The sequence below is a fragment of the Quercus lobata genome, chromosome 2 (assembly GCF_001633185.2).
Source record: "Quercus lobata isolate SW786 chromosome 2, ValleyOak3.0 Primary Assembly, whole genome shotgun sequence".
In the NCBI taxonomy this organism is placed as follows: Eukaryota; Viridiplantae; Streptophyta; class Magnoliopsida; order Fagales; family Fagaceae; genus Quercus; species Quercus lobata.
The window spans coordinates 96053663-96078629 of NC_044905.1; the positions used below are offsets into that span (position 1 = coordinate 96053663).

At 33.9% G+C, this 24967-nt stretch overlaps 1 protein-coding gene across 1 annotated transcript; it reads right to left on the minus strand.

The window, feature by feature from the left end:
- Positions 1 to 16880: 16880 nt before the first annotated feature.
- Positions 16881 to 21620, minus strand: LOC115977357 (protein SUPPRESSOR OF MAX2 1). Its single transcript, XM_031099179.1, has 3 exons — positions 19766 to 21620; positions 18885 to 19182; positions 16881 to 18764 (listed from the first exon to the last, which is right to left on the minus strand). The coding sequence occupies exons 1-3, from the start codon at positions 21007 to 21009 to the stop codon at positions 17124 to 17126; spliced, it is 3183 nt and encodes a 1060-aa protein (XP_030955039.1). The 5' UTR covers positions 21010 to 21620; the 3' UTR covers positions 16881 to 17123.
- Positions 21621 to 24967: the final 3347 nt, after the last annotated feature.

The following is a 24967-nucleotide window of genomic DNA, read 5'->3' on the forward strand; positions in this document are numbered from 1 at the left end:
ATCCTATTGGTTATATTATTCCCTATGTGCATTAATAATTCCAACATGTGCTAAATGTGATTAACATGCTTGGAATTATACCTAACTAACTAAATCTCAGTACAACAATTATTATCCATATGCTTATAGCATTCCTAACATTTCCCTCCCCTTGAAAACACCTTGCCCACAAGGTGTTGCTTGAAATGACACCTTCATGAGAGGTAACCTACCATAGAACCAATAATCCAAGGACATTTTGTAGGCATAGGACACCATAAATTGTCGGTTACAAAGATATTGGCCATACATTACCTTCATAGCCGCATTAGGTTCCTCAAAAGCATCATGGTTAATATGGATGACACCAAATGCACTAAAAATATGGTATAGAAGCTTCTCATCCACATTAAGGTCAAGGACTCCACTGTAATGTTTGCACCAACATGTAAGCTCCTTTTGTTTTTCTTGATTGTTAATCACCAATGTTGGCAAGATAGTAACCTTACCATGGGATCCCTGCCCAATATCACCTACACCTTCAATGGGCAAATTAAGTGATTTCATGTGATCCCACCAAGTGGTCCAAACCCATGACCAATTGATCTCATTAGCAGCCACACCATATAATAGTTTCTTTGGTTCCTTATTAAAAAATTCTAGCGTTTTCAAAACCAACCAAAAGCACTTCTAATCATTAAAGCAAGCTAGATAATTTGTCTGTAAATGAGCATTTCTCCCCACTTTGACAAGAATGTCCAAGTTCAATTGTGTCTGATCCTCTATAAGGTAAAGGTTGTGGAATAGAGAATTGAAGCAGGGCACGATTGCAATGCTCGCATCTGAAAGAAAAGAACACCAATTTTTGTTAGGGTCAAAGATTTTCGTAGAACTCAAGGATTGGTGCACATTCTTTTTCTCCCCAACTGGCATGGCTAAAGGGTCGATATGTTGAAAAGCGACCTAACCATCTGCGCCTTTGAAGTCGCTAGGAACTGCTGGAGTTTGTGATGTGCCATGAACCTGAACCTAAACCGCAATAGGACCCTTGCATAGACCATCAAAACTCACTAATTCCTTTAAATCAAGAAACTCTTCAAGATCAGCCACATCTTCACTGTCATTTGCATCTTCACTGTCAATGGTAGTTTTTATTGATTCAACAACCTGAAACTTGTCACTTGTTCCTTCAAGAAGCTATAACTCCTCTTCCGTCATATTCTCGAGATCCTCCTGCACTTTTGAAAGTTCTTCCTTCATAGCCATGTTAGATTCAGCCAAGGCCTTCATCTTCTTTGAAATATCATTGACTTCTTCTAAGGCTTTGTTCAACATTTGCTGTATTTCTTTCAAAAGTTTTCTTTGATCACAATTGCTCATCTCCAGATCAACAGCTCTGATACCACTTGTTAGGAACCCGGTGGTTCCTAATGGAGATTGAAGGGAATTATAGGGGAATGGATGGGGATTGTGGGAAAATTGACTTAATTCGAGATACTCACCGTCCATAGAAAGAGAGAGAGAGAGATGCACTAATGCACTAACAAATTGGTTTATTCTTCATTGATATCTCATATTGGATTACAATCATGTATTTATAGGAGACTAGCTCTAATCTCATTGGCCCACATGGCCTTATCCTATTGGTTCTATTATTCCTCATGTGCATTAATAATTCCAACATGTGCTAAATGTGATTAACATGCTTGGAATTGTACCTAACTAACTAAATCTCAGTACAACAATTATTATCCATATGCTTATAGCATTCCTAATAGCCCAAGTAGTGGTTGAGCCCAGTAGCTAAATTTTAGGTATGCACATTGTATTTTTAACATTACTACATCTAATAATTAGAAAAAGATTGGGAAACAATATTATATGGGGTGCAAGAGATAAAATTCTTTCAATTAAGAAAATAGAAAGAAAAAAATAATGTCCTCTCCCTTCTTAACTTATATTTTTTTAGAGATTCTAATTAGCTCAACTAGTAAAATTCTTGTCATTGAATAAATGATTTGGGGTACAAATCTCGTTTACACCAAAAATTAATTGGTATTTTAGTTTAATGAAAAAGAGCAATCATCAATGATCAAACATCATAAGTTGAAATTCCATCATATATACACCACAAAAAAAAAAAAAAAAAAAAAAAAAAAACTCATATTCTTTCTAACCTTAAAAAGGACATGACGTAAACTTAGAATATCTTATAGGTAGGGAGTAGAATAGTTTGGTTAAAGGCTGGGTCACTACTTCCTTAATTCTTTAATTATATTAAACTAATGTGTAGCCTCATGCTTATGAACGAATACAATTAAAAACAATCACAATTATACAGTTCAAATTATAAATGGTATTAACTTACACTTTTTTAAAACCATACATTTCTAAAATATGAAATGATTTTTCATTATATATATATATGATTTAGAATTTAATTGGTTTTAGACTCTTTGATCTTTGCACCCAATAATTTACTTGTCACAAAAATTAAAAAACGTAGATGGACATGTGACGAAAAATTGGACTCCAATTGAAAACTAATTTAGAATCTAATTGGATTTAGGCTCTTCGATTTTTACACTAAATAATTCACTTGGCACAAAATTAAAAATTAAGTAGGATACTTGGCGCAAAATTGAAAATTCAATTAAAATCTAATTGGATTTTCTCTGGATTTTGTCTATTAATATATATATATATATATAGCTATTTTTATTAACGGAAAAACTAGTTGCACACATTGTCAATTATAAATAAAAACATGACTTTAAGTAACAATTTTAGTTATAATGTGCATTGTGTACAACAAATAATACCATTTTATTAATGTGTTGAGTATATCTATGAATGCTAACAAGTTTTACCCATTTAGTATCAATGTATCATTTAAATATATATATTAAAAAAAAAAAAAAATCGATTCCACAAGCCATTGGATTAATCAGTTCAGACCCTGCTTGGAACAATTCTTTTTGTTCTGCTTTTCTCTGAGTGTTTGTGTGTGTGGGCATGAGTTTGGACTTTGGACTGTCTTGTTAGCAGCCAAACTACAATCCGTTTGGCAAGAGTTTTTGGGTTGGACTCCTCACTAAGAACTCAGGCCCAAAAATCATATGCTTTCTCCCCTCAACACGCGGCAGCACCACCCAAAAAAAAAAAAAAAAAAAGGCCCCTACATAGATTTTCTTCTTGTAAACTTTTTTGGGTTGGATCCATCTACTTTGGACGGTGCAGATATGCAGATGATGACTGGTGGGTTTGGCCCATATTGGTTTGGCGAATATCTTAGATGCAAGCCCATTGCCTTTGACACGCTTGTACAAATGGGCAAGCCTGGGCCCTTGCTTGTACAGACTTTGGGCCTGGGTAACGTAAACACTTCAACTTACCCATTTTATTGGACTGATCATTGGACTGGGCCTGAACAGCCCAGTTGATAACGCTAAAGAAGACAACTATCCAAGCTTTGGGCCCAAGTGGTAATCTCGTGGGATTGGTCTGGGCTCCATTCTTGTTTTCTATGAAGAAAACAAGGGCCCAGTTTGTAACACACACACACACACTCTCTCTCTCTCTCTCTCTCTCTCATATTTTTCTGGTAACCAGTCTTCATTGAAAGGAAAATCTAAAGTTACAACTGTATGATAATACAGGTTAAAGGTTTTGCGTGGAGCAGGTCAAAAAAATATCCTAAGGTAGCTTAGACTTAGAAATTAACATAATAATAATCAGCAGCAATGTTTGACTTCCCAGTTGTTAAAATCCTCTCAATAATGAGTTGTAATCTTCAACAAGACTTCTCAAAATCAAACTTTGCATTGTTCATTCATCATGAATATCAAAGAGATAGAGTTGAATTTAATTAATAAATTTCTATGCCGATTAAAAAAAAAAAGTCAAGAGGAAAAAGAAAATTGAGTTTACAATTAAGTTGACATGTCATATCAAGCTAAGCCAGCTCTACCATAAGATTGACCTAATCACACATCACTGTACACAAGATTTGGATCTAATTATGTGTTACATGTGATCTTTTTTTCTCCTTTGCATGCCATATATTTAGTAAATTATGATAATATCATAATTATATATCCTTGCTAAAAAAAGAAGTAATTTGACTAATTTCACAACCAATACATTTATAAATAGTGGATATGGTTGGGGAGCTGTGCACTGTCATCCTTTTTTAAGCATTGTCCCCTTTCCTAAAGGATTTACCCAACACTTTGATTGAATATTCTGTCTTTGAAAACTTAAATGAGGTATAGTTGAGATCTATGCTTAATAGTAAATACCTCTTATTATCATTTGCATTAATGCATGCATTATCTGCACACCTTTTCAAGATTATAAAAAATAAAAATAAAAATTTTTATAGGAGCTTATGCAGGTGTCCCCTACTACTACTATACTTATAATATGAATAGGACCCCATTAGGCAAATTTACCATCTTATTACGCTCACACATGTTTGGTGCAAATAGTGGATTGTTGGGTCCATATATAATCCACCACTCAAGTACACTATTCACACAAGTCGTATTGTTAAATTGGAGTTTCATGAGTGGTCAAAATTGGGGGTATCCACAACAACAACAACAACAATACCGTGTTTTTTAATCCAACTTATAATCAAGTATATATGGACCAACTTTGGAGTATAGGCTAAAAATTGGAGAAAAAAAAAAGGGTGCCCCAAGTTGTGAAAATAGAGGTGCCCCAAAAGAATAAGTTTATCTTATATATTCTTATCCCCCACTAAACAATAGTGAAGAAAAGGTATGAGAAAAGTTAATTGGATTATTAATAATTATTCAAATGTAGTTAAAGGGAACAGGTAAGCATGGTGGTCTAAAAGCCTGCATATCTACAAAAAGATGAGCAAGAAAAATGGGCATGTTGTGGCTTGTCATCTACTTGTTCCTTGCCTCTAACTCCAACTATCACATTCCATTTATATTATAATTAATTAATTACCTTTCTCTTCTAATAGTTTATACCCAAAGTGATTCCTTATTAAAATATTATTACAACATATAAAAATGAAACCATATTGTTAATTAAATATAAACAATAAGAAAGGAATATTTGATACTACCTTTCCAACCTCCTTATCTTTTTTTTTTCCCTATGATATATTAAGAAATGGGAAAACCTTCAAGTGTCAGCATCTACTTTCGAAGGTTGGAGAAAAAGTTCATGCTCTCAGCATTCCTTTTAAGACAATCCATTTCTTTTTAAGGGTTTAGGTAAACCACGATGGACCTATATTAATTTATTTTTTTGAGAGAGAGAGGGATTAGTTAGAATTGTTGGAAGGATATAATTGGACAGAAGCTGTAGACTTAATTTGATTTTCTCCTTTTTATAACTTTACAAAAGCTAAAAGACTAGCCAGTAGGTTAAAAGCATGCTTAACTAATACATTTGTACGTTCATCATCTTTTGCCTTTTGATTTGTCTTATGTTGAGTTCATATTTCTCTCTCTCTCTCTCTCTCTTTCTCTCTCTCTCTCTCTCTCTAATAATCTAGATATTGATAGTCCATGTAACCTTTTCCTCTCAGATTTTATCTGTTCTTGCTATGTCTTTTCCTGGGTAATATTAGCTACATAACATTTTTTACAGCAGTCATGACTAGTTGAAATTATAATAACATCACTAATTTATAAATTTATCATTAACACCACTTTTATTATATATAAATCATCTCTTTAGACTTTGGCATTTTTTTGTAGTTCTGAAAAATTTTATATATACATGCACCCCAAAGTTCTTTCCAAAAACCATCGAATAATTAAGATTAACTTCATTCTTTTCTTTTTTTTTTTTACATACATATGAAATGGAATTGGGAGTGAAAGTAATGTTGTCTGGAATAAGAGATGGCACAACAACGAACTAGTTGAATTAGAATAATACTTCTTGTTATTTTCAACAGAGATGTTTAGATTCCCTTCTCCTAATTACATCATATACAAAAAATAGAAGATGTGACATTATGTGATAGAAATATGAAATCAAATCTGAAATTAACGAGGGTTAATATTTGAAATTGAATATATCCAACCTATTGATTCAAGTGTCCTCTAAAAGCCCAGACAAATTGTCTTTTTCAACAAGATGTGATTGCTTAAATTTATAATCCTTTTGAAGATTAGATGTCCTCATTTTTGTCATTTATCATCCTCGAATGATGCCAATACAGAAAAATGCAACCAATCATGCAAGTTCTAGTGAAAATCTGAATTGTCTTTTTCAACAAGATGTGATTGCTTAAATTTATAAACCTTTGAAGATCATCATTTATCATCATCGAATGGTGTCCATCCAGAAAATGAAACCATTTAAGCATATTATAGTAATAATTAAGGAATTAACCATAGAGAAAAAATTTCATGAAAGATTAAAGGCTGATCATTGATTAAAAGTAACAGAACTACGAACCACACACATTAATTTAATTACTGTCATCTACTACTTAAAACATTTCTGATTGGAGATTGCTTAGCTATACTACCATTTTTTGCGAGTAAAATTAGGCATGCATGTGAAAGTAGCTTTATATGCACGCTCACAAATGAGAGTACACTATGCATTGATTGTGCCATCAACCAAAAAAACTTTTTGACAATGATGTTAACCCTAGCAAATAACCTGATGAGTCACATTAATATGACACACCTACTAGCTAGATTCAAATCAAAAGGGGACAGAACAAATAAGCCAAAAGTTAGAATTACAGGTCTCAGTCACACATTAAAATAATACATATTTGTTTGTTTTAATAATTTTCTGGGAATGAAAGTAAATGGTTCATATATATATTATATATTTCATATTGTTCTTGATCTCTTTGTTTGAAAAAAGGCATATATAAGCAAAAGCATGGAAATTTCGTGGGAAAGGCATGGATTGGCCATTGGAGAATTTAAGAGAAACCTTTTTTTAACGGTTGTGTTGGGAGGTTCTTGGAAAAAAGTGGGTGAAGGGTCGAATCAATGGGGTCCGACTCTGAGTCGCATGTAATATTACCATTTTATGCCCACTTGATTGAGCCGCCGACACGCATGGTCTAACCCTTTCTAGAAGTATACATATATGCTACCCAACCACTTTTTAACTATCTCTTCTTTTTTCTTCTTTTTTGAAAAATCTTTACTACAGATTCCCTACACACTTATTTTGAAATTGTGCTTTTATACATAGTAAAAGAAATCATATTTTTTATACGCGGTTTCAACTCAAGTGACATTGTACGTACGATAAAAGCACTTGCATTAGTACTTATATAATAGAAAAAATATCATATTTTAGCCAACAAAACCCAAAACTCACCTATATTTTATAATGTAAAGTTGTGTAAAGGTACATAGTTTCTAAAAGTAATTGTGTAAATTTATACTGATAATATTCATTTTGTATTAATTTTTTATTCTTTCTCTGAGTATAAAGGAAGAGGGTGGATGAGGATTATTGTGTGTGAAAAAAGATAAATAATTTTAAAAAATAAAAATTTAAAATGTATTCTAAATTAGATAATCTGGTGCATTGTGTTTTGAAAAATAAATATATAAAATAAATAATAAAAGTAGATTTTTATGTTAAAATAGACACCAAAAAAAAAAAAAAAAGCCTGAGCTGATGCAATGCTGTAATAAGAAGGGTATGATTATTATTATTTTTAAAAAAAATTATTGACTTAATAGCGCACCGAAAACGCGTTACAGGGAGGAACAAGTAAGCATGTTGGTTGATTCTGGGTTTGGAGTACTAAAGTCGTGGTGTACCACCATGCACCTAGGATTAAAGTCACACTCTCATCATTATGTTTCTTATTAACTTTACGGATTTAGTGTGCAAAGTTTGAATTGAAACGAGTGTGTGTTGCTTTGCTTAGGTCATATCTATTAGATGTGCATGAAGAATATTGGATCCCAAAATGGAACCCACATGTGGGATCAACCAAAAGAAGACTAAGAAAATACTCTTTCTTCTTTCTTTTCCTAAATAATAAAAAAGTTTTATTAGCACAATTTAAACATGGAGGAGGCCAAATGGAACCTGATCTCCCTCAACTCGCAGCCTCACCTCGTCTAGACATTTTGTGTGCATATCAAAAATAAAAATAAAAAATGAAAGATTTATTGAATATCACTAGCAAAATTAATTTTATATGTATTGTATGATTTGTCTTGTCTTTATTGGCAAATGACATTGAATCCTTGCGTCATATTGAGGAAATGGGCAAAAGTTGTGGTTCTATACTTCATATGTAGCAATCTTTCTTCATATTTTTTTATTCAATCAAAACATAAAACAAGGATCCAAAACAAGGATCCTAATTCTCTTTAATCTTCTTCTCTCAAGATTCTTTGGATTTGATAGATGAGTTCACTTTCCTTTTTCTTTTTTTTTTCTTTTTTTCTTTTTTTTTTTTACGGTATCCATACTTAGGCAAAACCAAAGGAATATTTACTCACTTAAAATGAATAATAAATTTGTGAGTTTTAGTTAGTTTATCTGGTAAAATCTTTAATCGTTGAATAAGAGATCTGGAATTTGAATCACATCAATATCAAAATTCAATTGATGTCTTGGTCTAATAATAAAGAGAAATCACCATATATAAAGCAAACCTGCAAGTGTAGCACATAGGTTTATATATATATATATATATATATATTCTTAATTAGTTATGCAATTTAGGAATATTTGGAAGTTAAAAATTGAAAAAGGCAAGGGCAAACAGTCAGCTAGCTAGCTATATATTGGCATGATCGAGTGAAGGCATCAATGAATGAGGCAACAAACGAGAGTGAAACAAGAAAGCAAAGAGTTAAGGTAGAGCATGCTTAAAACACGTTGGCCAGCCTTTCGAATCATATCCTGACCTGTCTCCTAGCCTCTTGTGGCTGCTTCATGCCTATCTAAAACCCAGACACAACACAACAAACCTTATTGTAAAATAATTGTACTTATATTCTTCACTGTTATATACTATGTCATATCTCATATATATCGTATATGTGCTCTTTATATAAATTATGTTGCTGCCGCCACCTCTTTTTTTTCCTTTCCAAAAGAGAATTTATATGGTTTGGCACCATATATGTAAGATAAATAGTTTTTGAAAGTCACCGTCAATAAGCCTTATAATGGTAATTGTATAGCTGTAGCACATTCTCTTCAATCAAAACACCTATCGTGCAAATGAAGAAAAACATAGCCTATTATAAACATGACCAGTTACAAATTTAATCATTATTGACCTAAAAGTGGGAGAACCCTCTGTGGTATGAATACACACAAATAGTGTGTGGCATTCGTTATTAGGGTGAGGCTTAGGTCCGGTGCATCCAGTGTATTGGATCCGTTGAGATTGTGACACGTGTTCAAAAGTAGATACGTGTCATTATCTCAAAGGGTCTAATGTAATTAGATACTAGACCTAAACTTTACCCTTGTTATTATATATCAATATTAGCCTATTAGGGGTGAAGCTATGTTTAGACTAAGTAGCCATGACTCCCCTAAAATTTTGTCTAAAAAATCATGTATAAGCTCTCCAAAATTGAAATTTAGCCCCCAATTAAAATGGGCCTAAAGAACTGAAAATAAAATAAAATAATGGCCTAATCCATAGTTAAGGGTGGGACCAGGCCGGAAATTAAATTTATTAAAAACTAATAATTTGCTAACCCACTTTGCCACTCCGTCCCAACTATAATTTGAAATTTTTTATTTTTTTATTAAAATTTTGGTGAATTTATTTATATATTATTTTTATCATACTTATAATCAATACACTATTATCTCTTTTATATTTTTAAAATTATTTCAAAAAGTCAGGAGTCTTGTTACTAAATGGTTTTGCTTGATTTTTCCAATGAGGAGAATTTGGGTTCGAAACTTCAAATCCCCCTCCCCCAATTATTTAAGCTAAAAAACTTTCAAATTTTTTTTCCTATTTTATTAATCCCTTTTGAAGATTCAAATTTATTTATTTAAAAAAAAAAAACAAAAACAAAAACACTATAAAGTACTCAAATCCACTCCACCTCTACCCATAATTATGGATGGTGCCCCTTCCCAAAACAAATAACAAAAAATCCTCTTTTACTAACAAATTTCTATAATTTTAAAGAAAAGAAATCCTTAAACTTTTAGCCAATTATAAGAATTAGATAATTGTTTTAATAAGCATGAAGTATAATATTCGCTCCATGATAATTGCTCTTTATCAAAAAATCAAGACAACAATCGATTTTTTTTTACAGACGTGATTTGACTGAGCTAATTAAAACCCACCTATCGTTATAAGCTTACGTATCTATTATTATGTAAAGTAACCTATCTAAAATAAAATTGACAAACATTATTCAACATGTGTACAATCTCATTCTATCAAATAAGTCATGGGAACTTGAGTGAATATCACTCATGAATTACGTAACCCAAAAAACCGGCAATTGCTGTGGGAGATTCATTGCTAACTGTTTTTTTTTTTTTTTTTTTTTTGGCTGAGAAAAAAAAAAACTTTTATTAACAAAAGCAAGATACAAACTAAGCATCCTCCTTAATTACATTCAGAATAGAAGGAGTTGAACTGGAATTAAAAAAGCCAAAAAATCTATATGAAAGTGACTAACGATTGAGAACATGAACAACCTTGTTAGCATTTCTAAGAACCAAGTTAAAAGATCCCATAAAAAAAATAAAAAAATAAATAAAATAAAAAAAGTCCCAGTTAAAAGAAGAAGAAGGAATTAAACTAACTAAATACTTATTTTCTTGTAAAATATTACCAACTCTCTATAAAATAGAATCGGTAAAGAAAGTTAAACTTTAGATGCAAATCTAACAGTCACTTTCAAAACTTGCCTTTCTATCTTACTTATAAATGTAGAAGTATATTACATCATATCATCCCTCATTTTTCAAACAAACTTAAAATTCACACAAATTATATATGGATTATAGCAAGAAATTTCCTATATATGATTTGTCAGCTGATATGTGTGTGTATGTGTGTCAAAGAAGTCCACATGGATGGTTATTTGTGTTGCGTAGCTTTAGCTAGGTGGTTGGGAGAAAAAGCCTTATTGGAAACAAAAAGTATAAATGGATTTGAAATTTGATTAGTCGGAGCTTACTAGATTAAATTAATCTGGTCTATCTGGTGGGGAAAGAGGAGTAGAGTGGTTGGTTTTTGTTTTCATTCCAAAAAGGCTGATATGACATGAAGATAGGACACAAGTATAAAGGTGTAAAGGTAATGTAGGGTTAGAGAAGAAAACGCCGTCCTTTTAATTTATATTTTTCCCCCCCTTCACTTTTTCTGCATATGGACAAAACCAAGTGTTGCTTTCCTTTGTGATGAAGTATGTTTGTGAAGGGATCACCTTATCTCTCTCTCTCTCACAAATGGTGTATTTCCTATACTATCCCTTCATACAAGTCCAAACAAAATTAATGCCAATTTGCCAACCCTTCAACAGTGACATTTTCTGCAAACATTTCTTTCATATTTTTCACAATTTGCTTTCTTATTTTTCAAATATTTTATAAAATATTCTTGTTATTAATATCTTGGGCTAAAATCTGTTCACATATATATGAGATTAATTTTTAATTTTATTCCCTTATCTATCAGCAAAATTGTCATAAATAATTGTGTATGATAGTAGAATACTGTTAAATCCGCTCAAAGTTTTTTTTTTTTTTTTTTTGTTTCTTTCAATTGAATGATAGTATTAGCTAGACTTATGAACCACTCACTCAACAAAAAGAGAAATTATGAAGCACACATTTAAGAGAGACAACGGAAGTCTTTACATTAATGGTTTTGCAATGGGCTAATTGATGATTTGCATATAAAAAAATTACTAATAAATGAGAACACATGCATGGTTGGGATAATTGATAGGCCTCCATTTATTCGTATTTGTCATGATAGCCACACTTTTGTCGTTTGGGTCTCTTCACCTTATTTTTCTTTATCTACCTTCAAATGAAATCCTTGCAAGAAATCTCTGGCATTAATGGTGTGACATTGAATGGCCTTTTCTGGCCATCCATAATTTTTTTTTTGACAATTGATATGAGAACCCTTCATAAATCCCCATAGTTTTCACATCCACCGTGAGTTTGGGGGAAAAAAAAATATCCATTTTAAGGAGGAGAATAGTACTATTACAAGGCCATCCATACAAATTCAAAAAGAAATTATGAACAATCTCCTTAACTCTCCCAATATTGGGTAGATTCTTGTAAGGCTTTGGCTTTTAATAAAATTATTAGAAAATACACAATATAACACCGGTAACATGTTAGAAAATGTGTGAAATAAGTATGATTTAATTATAAAGTATATGAGAAAATATAAAAGGTGGAGATAGAAACATAAAGAATACATGAAATTATTGTGATTTGGCTTTAAAGGCCTACATCCATAACCAAAACTCCTTTTATGGTTGTATCTTTACTATCAAACTCTATGTATTACAATATATTCATTGGAAGATTTTTAATTATTTATATAGGCCAAATCATAGACCAATCCAGAGTCACAATATTTGCACCACAAAATAGGATTAGTATTACTTTATTTGCATTCCAAAGAAGCACGTCACTAACACCATATTAGGAAAAATAAAACATAGTTATAATATAAAGACTTGCATTCTAAAAAGCACTTGAAGTTACATATGATTTCTATAATAAACTTTGACCTTTCCTAGCCCATATATCTGTAACAAAAAGTACCAATTTGTCACAACATCAATCCCTTTGAGAAGGGTAACCGAGTAAAGGAGGGTTATTGTTGATGTATAATAAAAGAAGAAAGATCACCTTCATGTGTAGTAACAAAAATTGGAAAATAGACACAATATAGTTGGAACAATATTGTGAAGTCATAATAAATAAAACAAGAGTGTTGAAAAAATCAAGACAACTTAAATGAGAACACACATGCAGGCGTGAAACTTAAGTGAGAGAGTCAATGAGCCTTACATTTTTTAATGTGAACTAGATAAGCCCTCGAAGCATCATAACTTTCTTTTTTTTGTGTCCTTTCCTTCACTTTCTTTGTCAATTGTCCACGTTCAAAAGCCAAACCAAATGTCCTTCTATAGAAAGTAACGCATTAATGATGCCGCGTTGAAATTTGAGGGGTGGACGGCTTGGCCTTGGAGAGCACGGCATGCAACAACATGATAGAGAGAGAGAAGATTGAGAAAAGGTGGTAATATTTTATCTTTGAAAGAATAAAAACGCAGTACTACTAATAACAGCTATGCTACACTGTTACGGGCCTACGAGTATTATAATTTTTACTATATTGTGCTTATAAACTGTTATGTCATAAATCATAATAAAACAATTTAAACATTTGTTAATGAGAGGATTAAAACTCACCAACCACAATTATCGACCCCTCAATTTATAAGTTTTATATAATAAAATTTGTAATAGTTTTATCTTTCTTTCTTTTCTTAACAATAATAAAGATCTTGTATATGTATATTTTAAGAGAGGTACTAGTCATGGAGGCATGGAGCAAGTAAATAAAAGAGATTCATTGTCTTTTGGTGGTGTGGTCCTGGTGAAACCATTTTATGCCATCTGGCTATGGGAATGCAAGGTGTATTTTTTTATTCTGATAAGCTTTTAGTCGGTTTGAATGTGAAGTCAAACCTATATATCATGGCACTTGTTGTTGTTGGTCTGCTTCGTTTGTGTGAAGCATTCTCTAATCTCGATTACTTTTACGTACCTTTCTCGAAATTGAATGGCTGAAACCATCCAAGTTCAAACCATTATTTTGTCTTTTAGATGAATAACGACGATTTTTGTTGTGCATGCGATTGTTCTATTAAAATAACAATCTTGCTCGTAAAGGAGCAGAATCAAATATCCTTCTTTTATGATAAAATAATCAGGCATTGATTTATCCTCTTATCTATGAATAGGTTCGATCTAATCTTATATTTCAACTTATCAACTTTTAATATAGCAAAACCTGTATTAATATTTTCAAGGATAATTAAACTCAACCATGTGATTTGTTGGTCAATATAATCACATGATTGAATTCAATTAAAGAATAACCTAAAATACAAACTTAATTAATTTTACTAAAGTTTTATCAAATGAGTAAAACTCAAATTACGATGACTTAGTTTTTTACTGTATAATTAGGAAAATATTTGAAAGTTGTAATACAAATGGTTGAATTTAATCACAATTTTACATTTTGATACTAATGATTAGTGTTTAGTGATGAATTAATAAGAAAGTTTATGAAAATTGATGACTTATTTACTAAAGAATAATAATGGATAATGATTGGATTAAGGTGAATTGAGCAAATTAAGAGTTATTTTTACTTTCTCCTTGATTGTGGTGCATTTGTAGTTAGGAGTGTTCATAGTGTGATGTGGCTGTTGTTAGCAGATGATTTTACGTTTCACCACTTCTTATGGTTTCTTAAAACCCTCCACCAAGCCACGCCATGGAATGGTGGTTGGCCAACAGCAAAGGGACAATTTTATGTGCTTGGTGCGATGCAGCTTAGCCAGTGCAGTCAAATAACAACTAGAATGACTACGTTCGCTTGAAGCACGATGACATCAGCTAAGAATTAAGGATCAAGAACAGAGATCAATCATTGATTGCTCAATTTTTCAAAATCCACAGTCGACATTTGAACCCTGAATGTTAGTTTTGGAAAAACAATAGTCAAGCCAGAATTGGTTCGCAACTACAAAAGTCAATCTACTTAACCCAATTTCAAGTCAACAAATGAACATTCCTAGTTGCAGTGTTTCCCAAAAAAAAAAAAAAAAAAAAAAAGACTAATTAAGTAATGTCCCTCATCAATATAATTTTTATTAATTTTAATGAAAAATAAAAGAGTTTAGTAAAAATTTGAATGTTCTATTAAATATCTAAATTACAAAGGTGGTAGATAAAAGTAATTTCCCTTACATATTGACATGTAATTGTTGAAAGTGGGGGGAGACAGGACACATAGAGTGGAGGGTTGCCAAATGCCAACACTAGCTTTCAAAGTCAATAGATGCCATTCAACCGATCTTTAATTCAACCGATCTTTAATTGGAATGGCAGAGTCCAAAAATAAAAAGTGTCAAATACAATATACTCTCTATAAAACTACTTCCCTTGGGACCTGTGTGTGCTTCCAAATTCTCTCTCACTCTCACTCTCCTCATGATGTTCTTTCTTCTCGAGACATGGGCCACGTGGTTGTGAGTAGTACTATTATTAGATAATATAATAAGATAGGAATCATTTTTATCTTTTGTTTTCTTATCCTATCTCTAGCTTCAGATGCTTGTACTCATTTTCTGCAGAGGTTTTTTTTTTTTTTTTTTTTTACTACACCCTTGAAGGAAAGGAACACAACTTCACTTCAATCAAATCAACAAGACGCTACGTGCTGAAAATACTGAAAAGCATGAGCATAACGCAACTTGTTGTTGAGATCAATGGCATTCACAATCACTCGTGCGTTGCCTTGTCAGTTTTTACTCCCTTTTGTTCACTTAATTTACTTCAACAAGTTTTTTTTTTTGATAAGTACTTCAACAAGTTACGTCTATGTGATATCCCAATCAATCTTATCTTAATAGTAAAAACTTGAAGAAAAATAAAATTTTGATCTGGTGTTTTGGTGATATATTTTTTTTTTTTTTTGGTGTAAGTAAAAATTAAATTTTAAATTTTTTATTTAATTATCAGATATTTTATTAATTGAATTAGACGGAATCTATTACTACTATCATATTTAAATATAAATAGATACAACTTTAATCTCATTATTGATCTTAAGAATCCAAAGCTCAAATTTTTTTTTTTTAACACAATAATTAACAACTGCTAAATGATTATTTTATCTCAAAATTTGACAAAAAGAGACAATGGATTAGGTCAAATTATGAAGTACTCTTAATCAAGAGAAGAAAATAGGAGGTAACCCAATTCATTAATTAAGACCGAATTCCGCTTTTATTGACTTGAGACTTCTGTAGAGTAAAAGAGAATGTGAACCAATCATTGGACTAGAAAAACAAATAAAAAAGATATAACTTATATTGTGGAGGAAAAAAAGAAAAAGTGCTGCCCTTAATTCTTTAAAACTTTGAACAACAAATGAGAAGTGTGTTTGCCTCTTAGAAATCTCAAGATCTAGCTGAACACCGATTCCCATCACCTTGTTTGGCTTGTTTCCAAACTCAACCTCCTCTAGATTTATGACACTTATACCACTTGGCATCACCATCTACGTCTTTATGACCGAATCAGCTCCAAAATCAATTTGCAACGGTTGATCTTTTCACCATCTTCTAAGAATTCGAGTCATTTGAAAACCATGTCAAGCTATCACCTTAAATAAAATATTGGCACGTACTCACACAACACATTTTATGTGAATACGCAGATACGCCATGTCATCTCCTCTCTCTCTTTCTAGAAAAATCTAATAACATATCGAATTATTCAATATATTGAAAAATTCGATTATGTATAGTAGACACTTTCTACTAACACATACACATACCTAACTTTATAACCTATTGAAGTAGTTGATTATAAATGGTAGACACTTTAATTTGTTGGGGGATCTGATATGTATGTAGTATTATTTAAAAAAAGAAGAAGGGAAAATATAGTGATACATATACATACAAAGACAAGAATGCCTATTAGTATCACCTTATCTTTTAGTTAAATATTAGACGCGAGATATATATAATGAAAAAGAAAAAAGAAAAAAAGAGGAATGCCTCATCTTATTAATCATCATCTATGTAATTAATTATGAATATAATAATAAAAATACTATAATTCTTTTAATATAATATATATGTGAAGAAGAAAAACATAAAGAAATTAAATAATAAAGAAGCCACAATATTGTCTGTCTTGTAGTTAAAAAGGCCCCGTCAAATCTATCATCAACGATACCCTCTTCTAAACTTCTAACGGCTTTTCTCTTTAGCCCTTTTAAACTTTCAACCGTTTACTCCCCCGCCAAATATTGCAGTATATTTACATCTCTGTATCCAATACAAAAGTGGCAAACTACCTTGCCTCACAAGCCACATTATTCACAACCCCTTAGCCACCACCTTGACACTACTAGGAAGATAATCTGAATCCCCAAAGCTCCGGCTATCTGATTCGGTGTCAATTTCAAGCCTAACAACCATTGATGAATCATTAAGGCTATTGTTGGGAAGGCATGCCTTAAGCTGGTGAAAACTTGGAGCTAATGCTTTCTCTGTCCATTCTTCTAAACTTGTTCTTCCTAGCCATACCCCACTTGTAATCTTTTCCAGTGCCTCATCTTGTACTTCAATTGAAATTCCATCGCCTATGATGGTGGTGAATTTTTTATTGACAGAACTTGTGATGTTGCGGCGGATGGGGCTTAAGTTCACTGGCTTAAAGACAATTGTGTCATTGACAGCCTCAAGGAGTTCACGAGGTGCTGCTGAGGTCGTGGGTATTCTTGTATTCGTATTGCTATTGAGGCCATGCTCATATTCGTGATCAATTGTGAGATCACTTGAATTGTGTGAATTATCTGCCCTTTCATCCTCTGCATTAGCAGCTTCATTTAGATCGAATGCTAAAGCTGAACTTGTGTCCTTCTTACTAGGCTTAGTTGGTCTGTCTTCGTCGTGTAGCCAATGGGCTCTTCGTTTTGCAGTCCTCTCACAAAGGGATAATCTTAGATGCCAACCTCCTCTTGCTAAACTGGCAAGCTTATCTTCATCAAGTGAAATTCCATTGGATAAGTATTTGAGATTATCTGGCAGCCAATTAGCAGTAAGAATGAAGATGACATTTCCAAGACTGATTTCCCGTCCATGAGAATCAGCAAGCCGTCCTCTTTCCATTGCCCGTTTGATGCTCCCTCGGATTAGTGTATCTGCTTCATCAATGTCCTCGAGCATGATTACTGAAAAGGGGTTCCTCCTAACTGCCTCTGCAATTCTATCCAGAGCTGTTTTACCACGGAAACTCAAGTCTGATTCCCCATCATCGCGTCGAGAACCAAGACAAATCATTATTGGATTGGACTCGGATACCAGTTCTGAAAGAGCTGAAGCCATCTTCTTCTTGCCAACCCTGTCGGGACCCATAAATAATATCCACATGTCACCTCTTGATGCAGCACCACGTTGTTTTCCATTGCCCACTTTGCACTGGGTCACACTCGTAGCTAAAGCCGATGCTGCATCCTGCTGCCACCATACCTTCTCCATTAGACCCTTGACGAGCTTCTTGAATGAGTCAGCATCTAATGTGCTAAGCAGTTTATTGCTCTGCTTTTCATGCAAGTTGTTCTGTGGTTCAGAAGACATGCAGCCCAAAAAGTCTTTGATGCGCTCTTTATGGACAGGGCTGGTATCACTGACCTTCGGTCGCCCAAGAATCAGGTCTGTCCTTACAGGGCTGTCTGGTGGGGAAACTGCCCTCTCAGAGGGTTGAGTGGGCACTTGATTAGTGTTCGGCTGCAGGGTTTCCCCAAGAAGTCTGTTCATTTGTAATTTGGGTTGGAAAGATCGGCGAGCAATAACATTTGGATTGTACAAGCCTGCTATCGAGAGAGGTACAGGAGCAATTCTCTCAGAATTGAGATTGGGATGATGAAAACTAGGATGAAGACGAAAGCATGTATCAATCCATTTCTTCAGTAAATCTTGACTCCTCTGCTTTGAAATCAGTTCTTGGTCCTTGGGCTATAAAGATACAAATGAAGATTTGATTCATTTATATAGAAGTTCTATAATCACCCATTAGTAAATAGAAAAGAAGAATCATGCTATTTGAGTTTGTGAATCAATTTGATCTAAATTTACCTGAGTCTGATCCGTTGTTTTGGCATCGTCATCATGGGCTTTAGCATTTTGCAACCACTGTGGCAGTTGAGGTCGAGCTGCTTCTGATTTAACTTCAGAAGATGATTTCTCAAACTCCTTGGGTAAAATTTTTGCTAGCTCTTGTTCGTAATTCTGCATGCATTGTGGGCAACAACTTGTTCTTCGAGCAGGATCCAAATTCTCAGAGAGACGTCTTGGTGCGGTTGCTCCAGCTGTAAAGCCCTTCAATGGAGACAGAGACTCAACGGAGCTGCTGAGAATCCCATTGGTGCCAAGCCTAATTGTCAAGAATAATACATGTAAATAGACAGTAACAAATTAGGAAAGGAGTAACCACACGTTTGAAGCCCAAGTGAAGCACATTCAAAAGCAAAACATCATGAAGCCCTAAATATTGTTAATTCGAACAAAAACTATGCTTGTGCTGTATGAACTCATGTAAAATTTGTGGGATTTCCTCAGTTATTGGAGGTGCAATTTCAGAACCCCCCCAAGAAAAGAAAAAAGAAAAAAGAAAAAAATCCATCTATATCTCCAAATCAAGCAAATAGCTAGGCTGATATATAGTATATAAATTTTAGATCATTACTAACTTTTAAAAGAATAATGGATTCTATAAACAGCAAATTTCAACACCACAGTAGCAGATAAGAGGGTGTTATGGCATGTGAAACTTACTAATTCAATCAAACAAGTCATCCTTAAACCAAAATTTACAAACAAAACTAGACGACAAACAATAATACAATCAAAATCCTTGAAAATAGAACTAAAAACCCAACAATCAAATAAATGGCAAGCAAGCAAAAAAAAATGATTCAATTATAATCAAATCAAAAGAACACCACCACCAAAGATACCTTGGAAACATTCCTCCCGGAATCGCTCTAGGAGCAATTGGCACTGCCTGAAGATCCCAATCATTTTCCATAGAAGGATGATAAACCTGGCACCTCAAATAAGTCTCACAAGTGGCAGTCCCAATCAACCAAACCCGCCCCCCACTCCCTTCTCCAAACCTCCCCAATAGCTTCCCCATCTCCGCCACCGCCGCACGCCCCACCTCCGAAACAACCTGTTGCTGCTGCTGCTGCAGCCCCGAACCAGGCCCTGCCCCCGCCCCCGCCACCCCGAAACTCACCGGTTGCTCAACCATCCATTTCAAATCGCCCAAATTAACAATAACACCACCACCAGAACCCGAATTCGCAATCCGGGTGTCAACCAAGTCGCCCAATTCTTTAACTTTAGCAGCTATTTGCGCTCTATCCGAAGAAAACTCCCTGTCCCAATGGATCACCTGAGCATTTTTCAATGCCCCATCACCCAATTCCTTATTCTCAATCCTCCTCAGTAGCTCTTTAACCACCGCCTCCGGCTCCGACTCGCCGACCAATACCGGGTTCCTCTTCTTGCTCCTCAGCAAAATATCAGCAATTCGTTTCACCTCCTCACCTCTCTGATGTCCCAATTGGGCTGCACTCCCCTGCTGCTGCAACCGTGGATTCAAGTACAGATTCCTATTTGGTGCAGTGGGTCCACCTCTAAATCCCAATCCAATAGGACCCGAGTTCGGAATCGAGGAAGCCGAAGGCGAAGGCGAATTCAGAGACTGTTCAATTGTGGCCTTAACGGCCGGGCTCGAAAAGCTAGCTTCTCGCATAACTCGACTCACACTCGGGTCGTCGAGAATCGATATAATCAGCTGCTCGAGCTCGACTTTCACCGCGAGAAGCGGCTGCTGCTGCTGCTCGGGGCAGCCACGCCGCTGATGCGCCTGCGCTCGCTTCAGCGCCGCCATAAGAGCATTCGAGATTGGTGGCTCGATACCGGGGCTGAGGTTCTGAGCCGTGGGGAGGCGCTCGAGCGCGACGCTGAAGCAGAGCTCGAGAGCTCGACACTGGAGCGGGTGCGAAGAATTGGGATGGGACTTGATACAAGCTTGGCGGAGGTAGCCGGAGGGAGAGGCCAAGAGCGTCGCCGCCACATGTAGCGGCGTCGTTTGGCCGTGGTTCCGCCTACCCGCCTCCGCGATCGAGTGGTTCAACACGCTCGCCGCCTCCGCCGTAAGGGTTTGCTGGATCGTACTCAATCCTGCTCTCATTTCCAACTACCCTTTTAACTAACAAAAATACAGTTATTTTTCTTCTTCTTCTTCTTCTTTCTCCAAACTTAAAAATTTCTGGAATGAAAAAACTAATGTTATATTCACAACACAACCAAAACAAACAGGGTGTGAACTTGGGTTGGTACAAAATGGACAAATTCGTGATTTTCAGGTTTTTTTTTTTTTTTCTTTCTCAAAAGCTAAAAAAGCCTTTTTAGCTTTAGAAAGCTTTTTTTCCTTATAGGAATCTATTTATCTATGCTATGCAGCTATAGCTATTGCTATGCAATCTATGTAGCTCTCTATATTTTTGCTTTGCTTTTGCGCTCTCTCTCTCTCTCTCTCTCTCTCTCAAAAAAAAAGGATAGTGCAAGAGTGAAATTCAACGCGAAAAGGAAACATCAGATCCCCTCCTTCACACAAGAACAGCTTTCTCTTTCTTTTCTCTCTTTACTTTCTCTCTTTTTGCCTATAACACTTTCTCTATCTCTCTATCTATCCATCTGAAAATCAAAATAAGCAAGGCGCTATCAAAAGACAAAATACCCTACATCAAATGAAATGATGAAGGAAAAAAATAGAGGGTGGTGAAAAAGAAAAAAAAATATATTAATTAATAATAATATTGGACAAGTCTTTGTCAAAAATACCACTTCTCCTATTAACATAACAGTTACAAAGAGTGCAAAAAAAAAAAAAAACACTATGTAAAAGTAAAAATTAGTTATGGTACAGAGCGATGGGACCATAGGTGGGAAAAAAATGAAATTGTTTTAGTACTTTTTTTAATTTATTTATTGAAGAGAGAGAGAGAGAGAGAGGAAAAGAGAATTTATGGAAAATAGAGTGTTGTTGGACGTACTATCAGTTTGCGAGGATTTCTGGAAAATGCTTTCTGGGCAGAGAGAGCAATCTGCTCTCCTTTTTGTGTCGTTTTTTTCTTTTATTACTTTTCACTTTTTTTTTAATTTTAATTTTAATTTTAATTTTTTTGGTAATTTCCCTTGTCTCCATGTGTGTTAGAGATAATGTAAAGAAGAGAGGATAGAGAGAGATTCAAAGAGTGGATATTACTTACTACGGTACATTTTTTCTCTCTTTGGACTATGGATTGACTGCCTTTATTATTCTCCACTCTCATTTATTTTGCATTAGTAGTTCTATTTCACACTTTTTGTGAAGAAGGGTAGGGTAACACATGATCACGCGCTTACCATACGTGTGTTGCCATACTTTTACTTCACTCCATTATAAAAAAATTATTTAAATATTAACTTCTTAGAATTACTACAGCATATTTTTAGTAAGATAATCATTCTGCAAATATAAATATTTATGCATTGTAAAAATAAAGGATCGAGTTCAAGTCTTTAAAAGTGAGTTTCAACTAAAACATTTGGCTTATTAAATCTCTCGTCTTAATAAAAAAAATTGTTTAGTTTTTAATTTTTTTTTTTACTTATGTATTACAATATTTTAAAACCTCACTTCTATTTTTTTTTTAACTAATATAAGCATATTTTAGTCCGCTTTAAACATAAACTCAAAAGCTTACAAGTGGAAGTAATGTAGGTGACGCGCTTGGATTTGGCGTGGGGAAGAAAGTGAAAACTCATGATCTTTTTAATCTCTTAATTCTTGCCTTTCAACCAATTTTCTGCTTTTCACACGCAACCGCTGCACTGCAAAGGTATCGCACGGCTTTCACCTTTTCATACTTCACACTTTCTCTCTCCCTATCTCTCCAACTTTTTAACTTTATAATTATCGCTTTCTCTATCTAGTTTTCGTGTGCAATTTTTGTCACATTAACACCACCATAGAATCTGGGCACCCCTGGGTTTTGTTGAGCCAGATTAATTAATCACTTATTATTATTATTATTACCTCTAATTCGAAACATTTAAATCCCATTTATAATAATAACAATAACAATATGGTTGATCATTGTGTATACTCTTGTACCATAACTTGTTTCAATGTTTCACACCCCTATAGACTACAGTTCATTCAAGTTGAGAGACCAGGGTACTCAGCAATTTGCATGTGCTCCCTCTTAAATGAATGATAGGAAATTTATGTGGAAGTTTCATGACAAAAAGTGAGCCAAACACGGTTCATTTAAACTTTTGCAATAATGATTCTAATTTGGAAAACTTTCCAAGTTTGTGTGCTCAACCAAAACCACCAATAACTCTAGATTTTTTGTAATTCAAAATAAAGGACCATCATGATCTTCTTTTAGGTTAAAAGGTTAAATTGAATAAATATGCTTTCTTTCTTTTTTTTTCTTTTTTCTCTCATTATATTTTTTTTAGGGACTTTATTTTTTCAAAAGAAATTGTAAATTCCTTTTTTCATTGTGTTATTTCTAGTCTAGACCATAGGACATTGCAAATTGCTATCACAATTTCTTCCCAAGAAAATAAATGAGTGATTGTGGTGCCACACCCAAAACCACAATTTTGCTCACAACTCGTCCATGTAGTGAGTAGTAGTTGGTGGAAGGATGTCCTCACATGGACCCACCATCACCCTTCCATCAATCACAACTCATCATATTAACGAGTTATGTATAAAGAATTTTTCAAAGTAAAAGGGAACTTTTTCTCTTGTTTGTTGATTTTTTTTCTTTCATTTTTTTTCTTGGCTCTTATTAGATTTGAAAGAACAGTGTTCATTAAATGCCTAGACAATGGTACAATCCCACCCATCACAAGAGACAACCGCCCAATAAAGGAGTGTAGTTCAACTTGTCCATGGACCAAACTGCTTTGAGGATGGGATTAAGTAATTGACTACGACCTTTTCAATTTTATTCATCATCAATGGCTCGTCCCATCTAATCAGAAAACCATGTTCATTAAAAGGAAAACAAAATAAAATGTATTAAAGGAGGTGGACCATCTCAACACTCTTATATTTCAAAAGGTGTATCATAATATTTTTAAGAAATAACGAATTTCATAAGGATATTAATTTTAAAAGTGTTTTTTTAAAAATTTTATTAAAAAAAAAACACATTATTCTTACAATTTTTTATATTTTTCATAAAAGTGGTATGAAAAATAAAAAATTTTCTAAAATATTCTATTAATAAATACCCTTAAGACATCCAAACCCTATTTTTAATAAAGTCATTCATTGTTCAAATATTCTCTTCCTCTAATTATCAAGGGGAAAAAAAAGGGAAAGTGGTCCATGAGTTCAAATCATGTCTTTAAAAATTGGATTGAACTAATTGATCAAATTAGATTAATCATCAAATGGATCGCAAGTTTGGTTTTTAAAATCTAAAATTATCGTTAAAAAGCAATTTAAAGCACATAATTATTTGAACCACAAATCAAGCATCTAAGTCTCTGAACCATTCCTTATTTTAATTTGTGTTCCCAAATTCCATTGAAAACTATTGAAATCACAAGGATGGTGGTGGCAACACTCATGAATCTCTCCCCTCCCCCCTAACAACCTCAAGCCACACCTTTTTGGCTTAAACTTTTAACCTCCCCGTTTTTCCAATTCTTTTAGTGGTTCATGTTTTAAAATATTGGTTCAAACCTTGAACCTCTCCTTAGGCCATTTTATTAGCCACGTCATCTTTAAGGTATGAGGTGAGCATTATGTCAACCACTTAAAGCAAGTTCCGCCATTGAGATGATGCCAAGGACGAAAACAAAACGTTATTGAAAAATTCAAGAACCAGTTCAAAACTTTTAAAGATACAATGACCAAAATCTAAAATTATCGTTAAAAGGCAATTTAAAGCACATAATTATTTGAACCACAAATCAAGCATCTGAGTCCCCGAACCATTCCTTATTTTAATTTGTGTTGCCAAATCCCATTGAAAACGATTGAAATCACAAGGATGGTGGTGGCAACACTCATGAATCTCTCCCATCCCCCCCTAACAACCTCAAGCCACACCTTTTTGGCTTAAACTTTTAACCTC

Excerpts from the sequence above, each read along its gene's own strand:
- LOC115977357 (XM_031099179.1), bottom strand. The coding sequence starts at position 21,009 with ATGAGAGCAGGATTGAGTACGATCCAGCAAACCCTTACGGCGGAGGCG. Across the intron at positions 19,183-19,765 it reads CCGGGAGGAATGTTTCCAAG|GCTTGGCACCAATGGGATTC; the intron begins GTATCTTTGGTG and ends CTTGACAATTAG. Across the intron at positions 18,765-18,884 it reads AAACAACGGATCAGACTCAG|CCCAAGGACCAAGAACTGAT; the intron begins GTAAATTTAGAT and ends GTATCTTTATAG.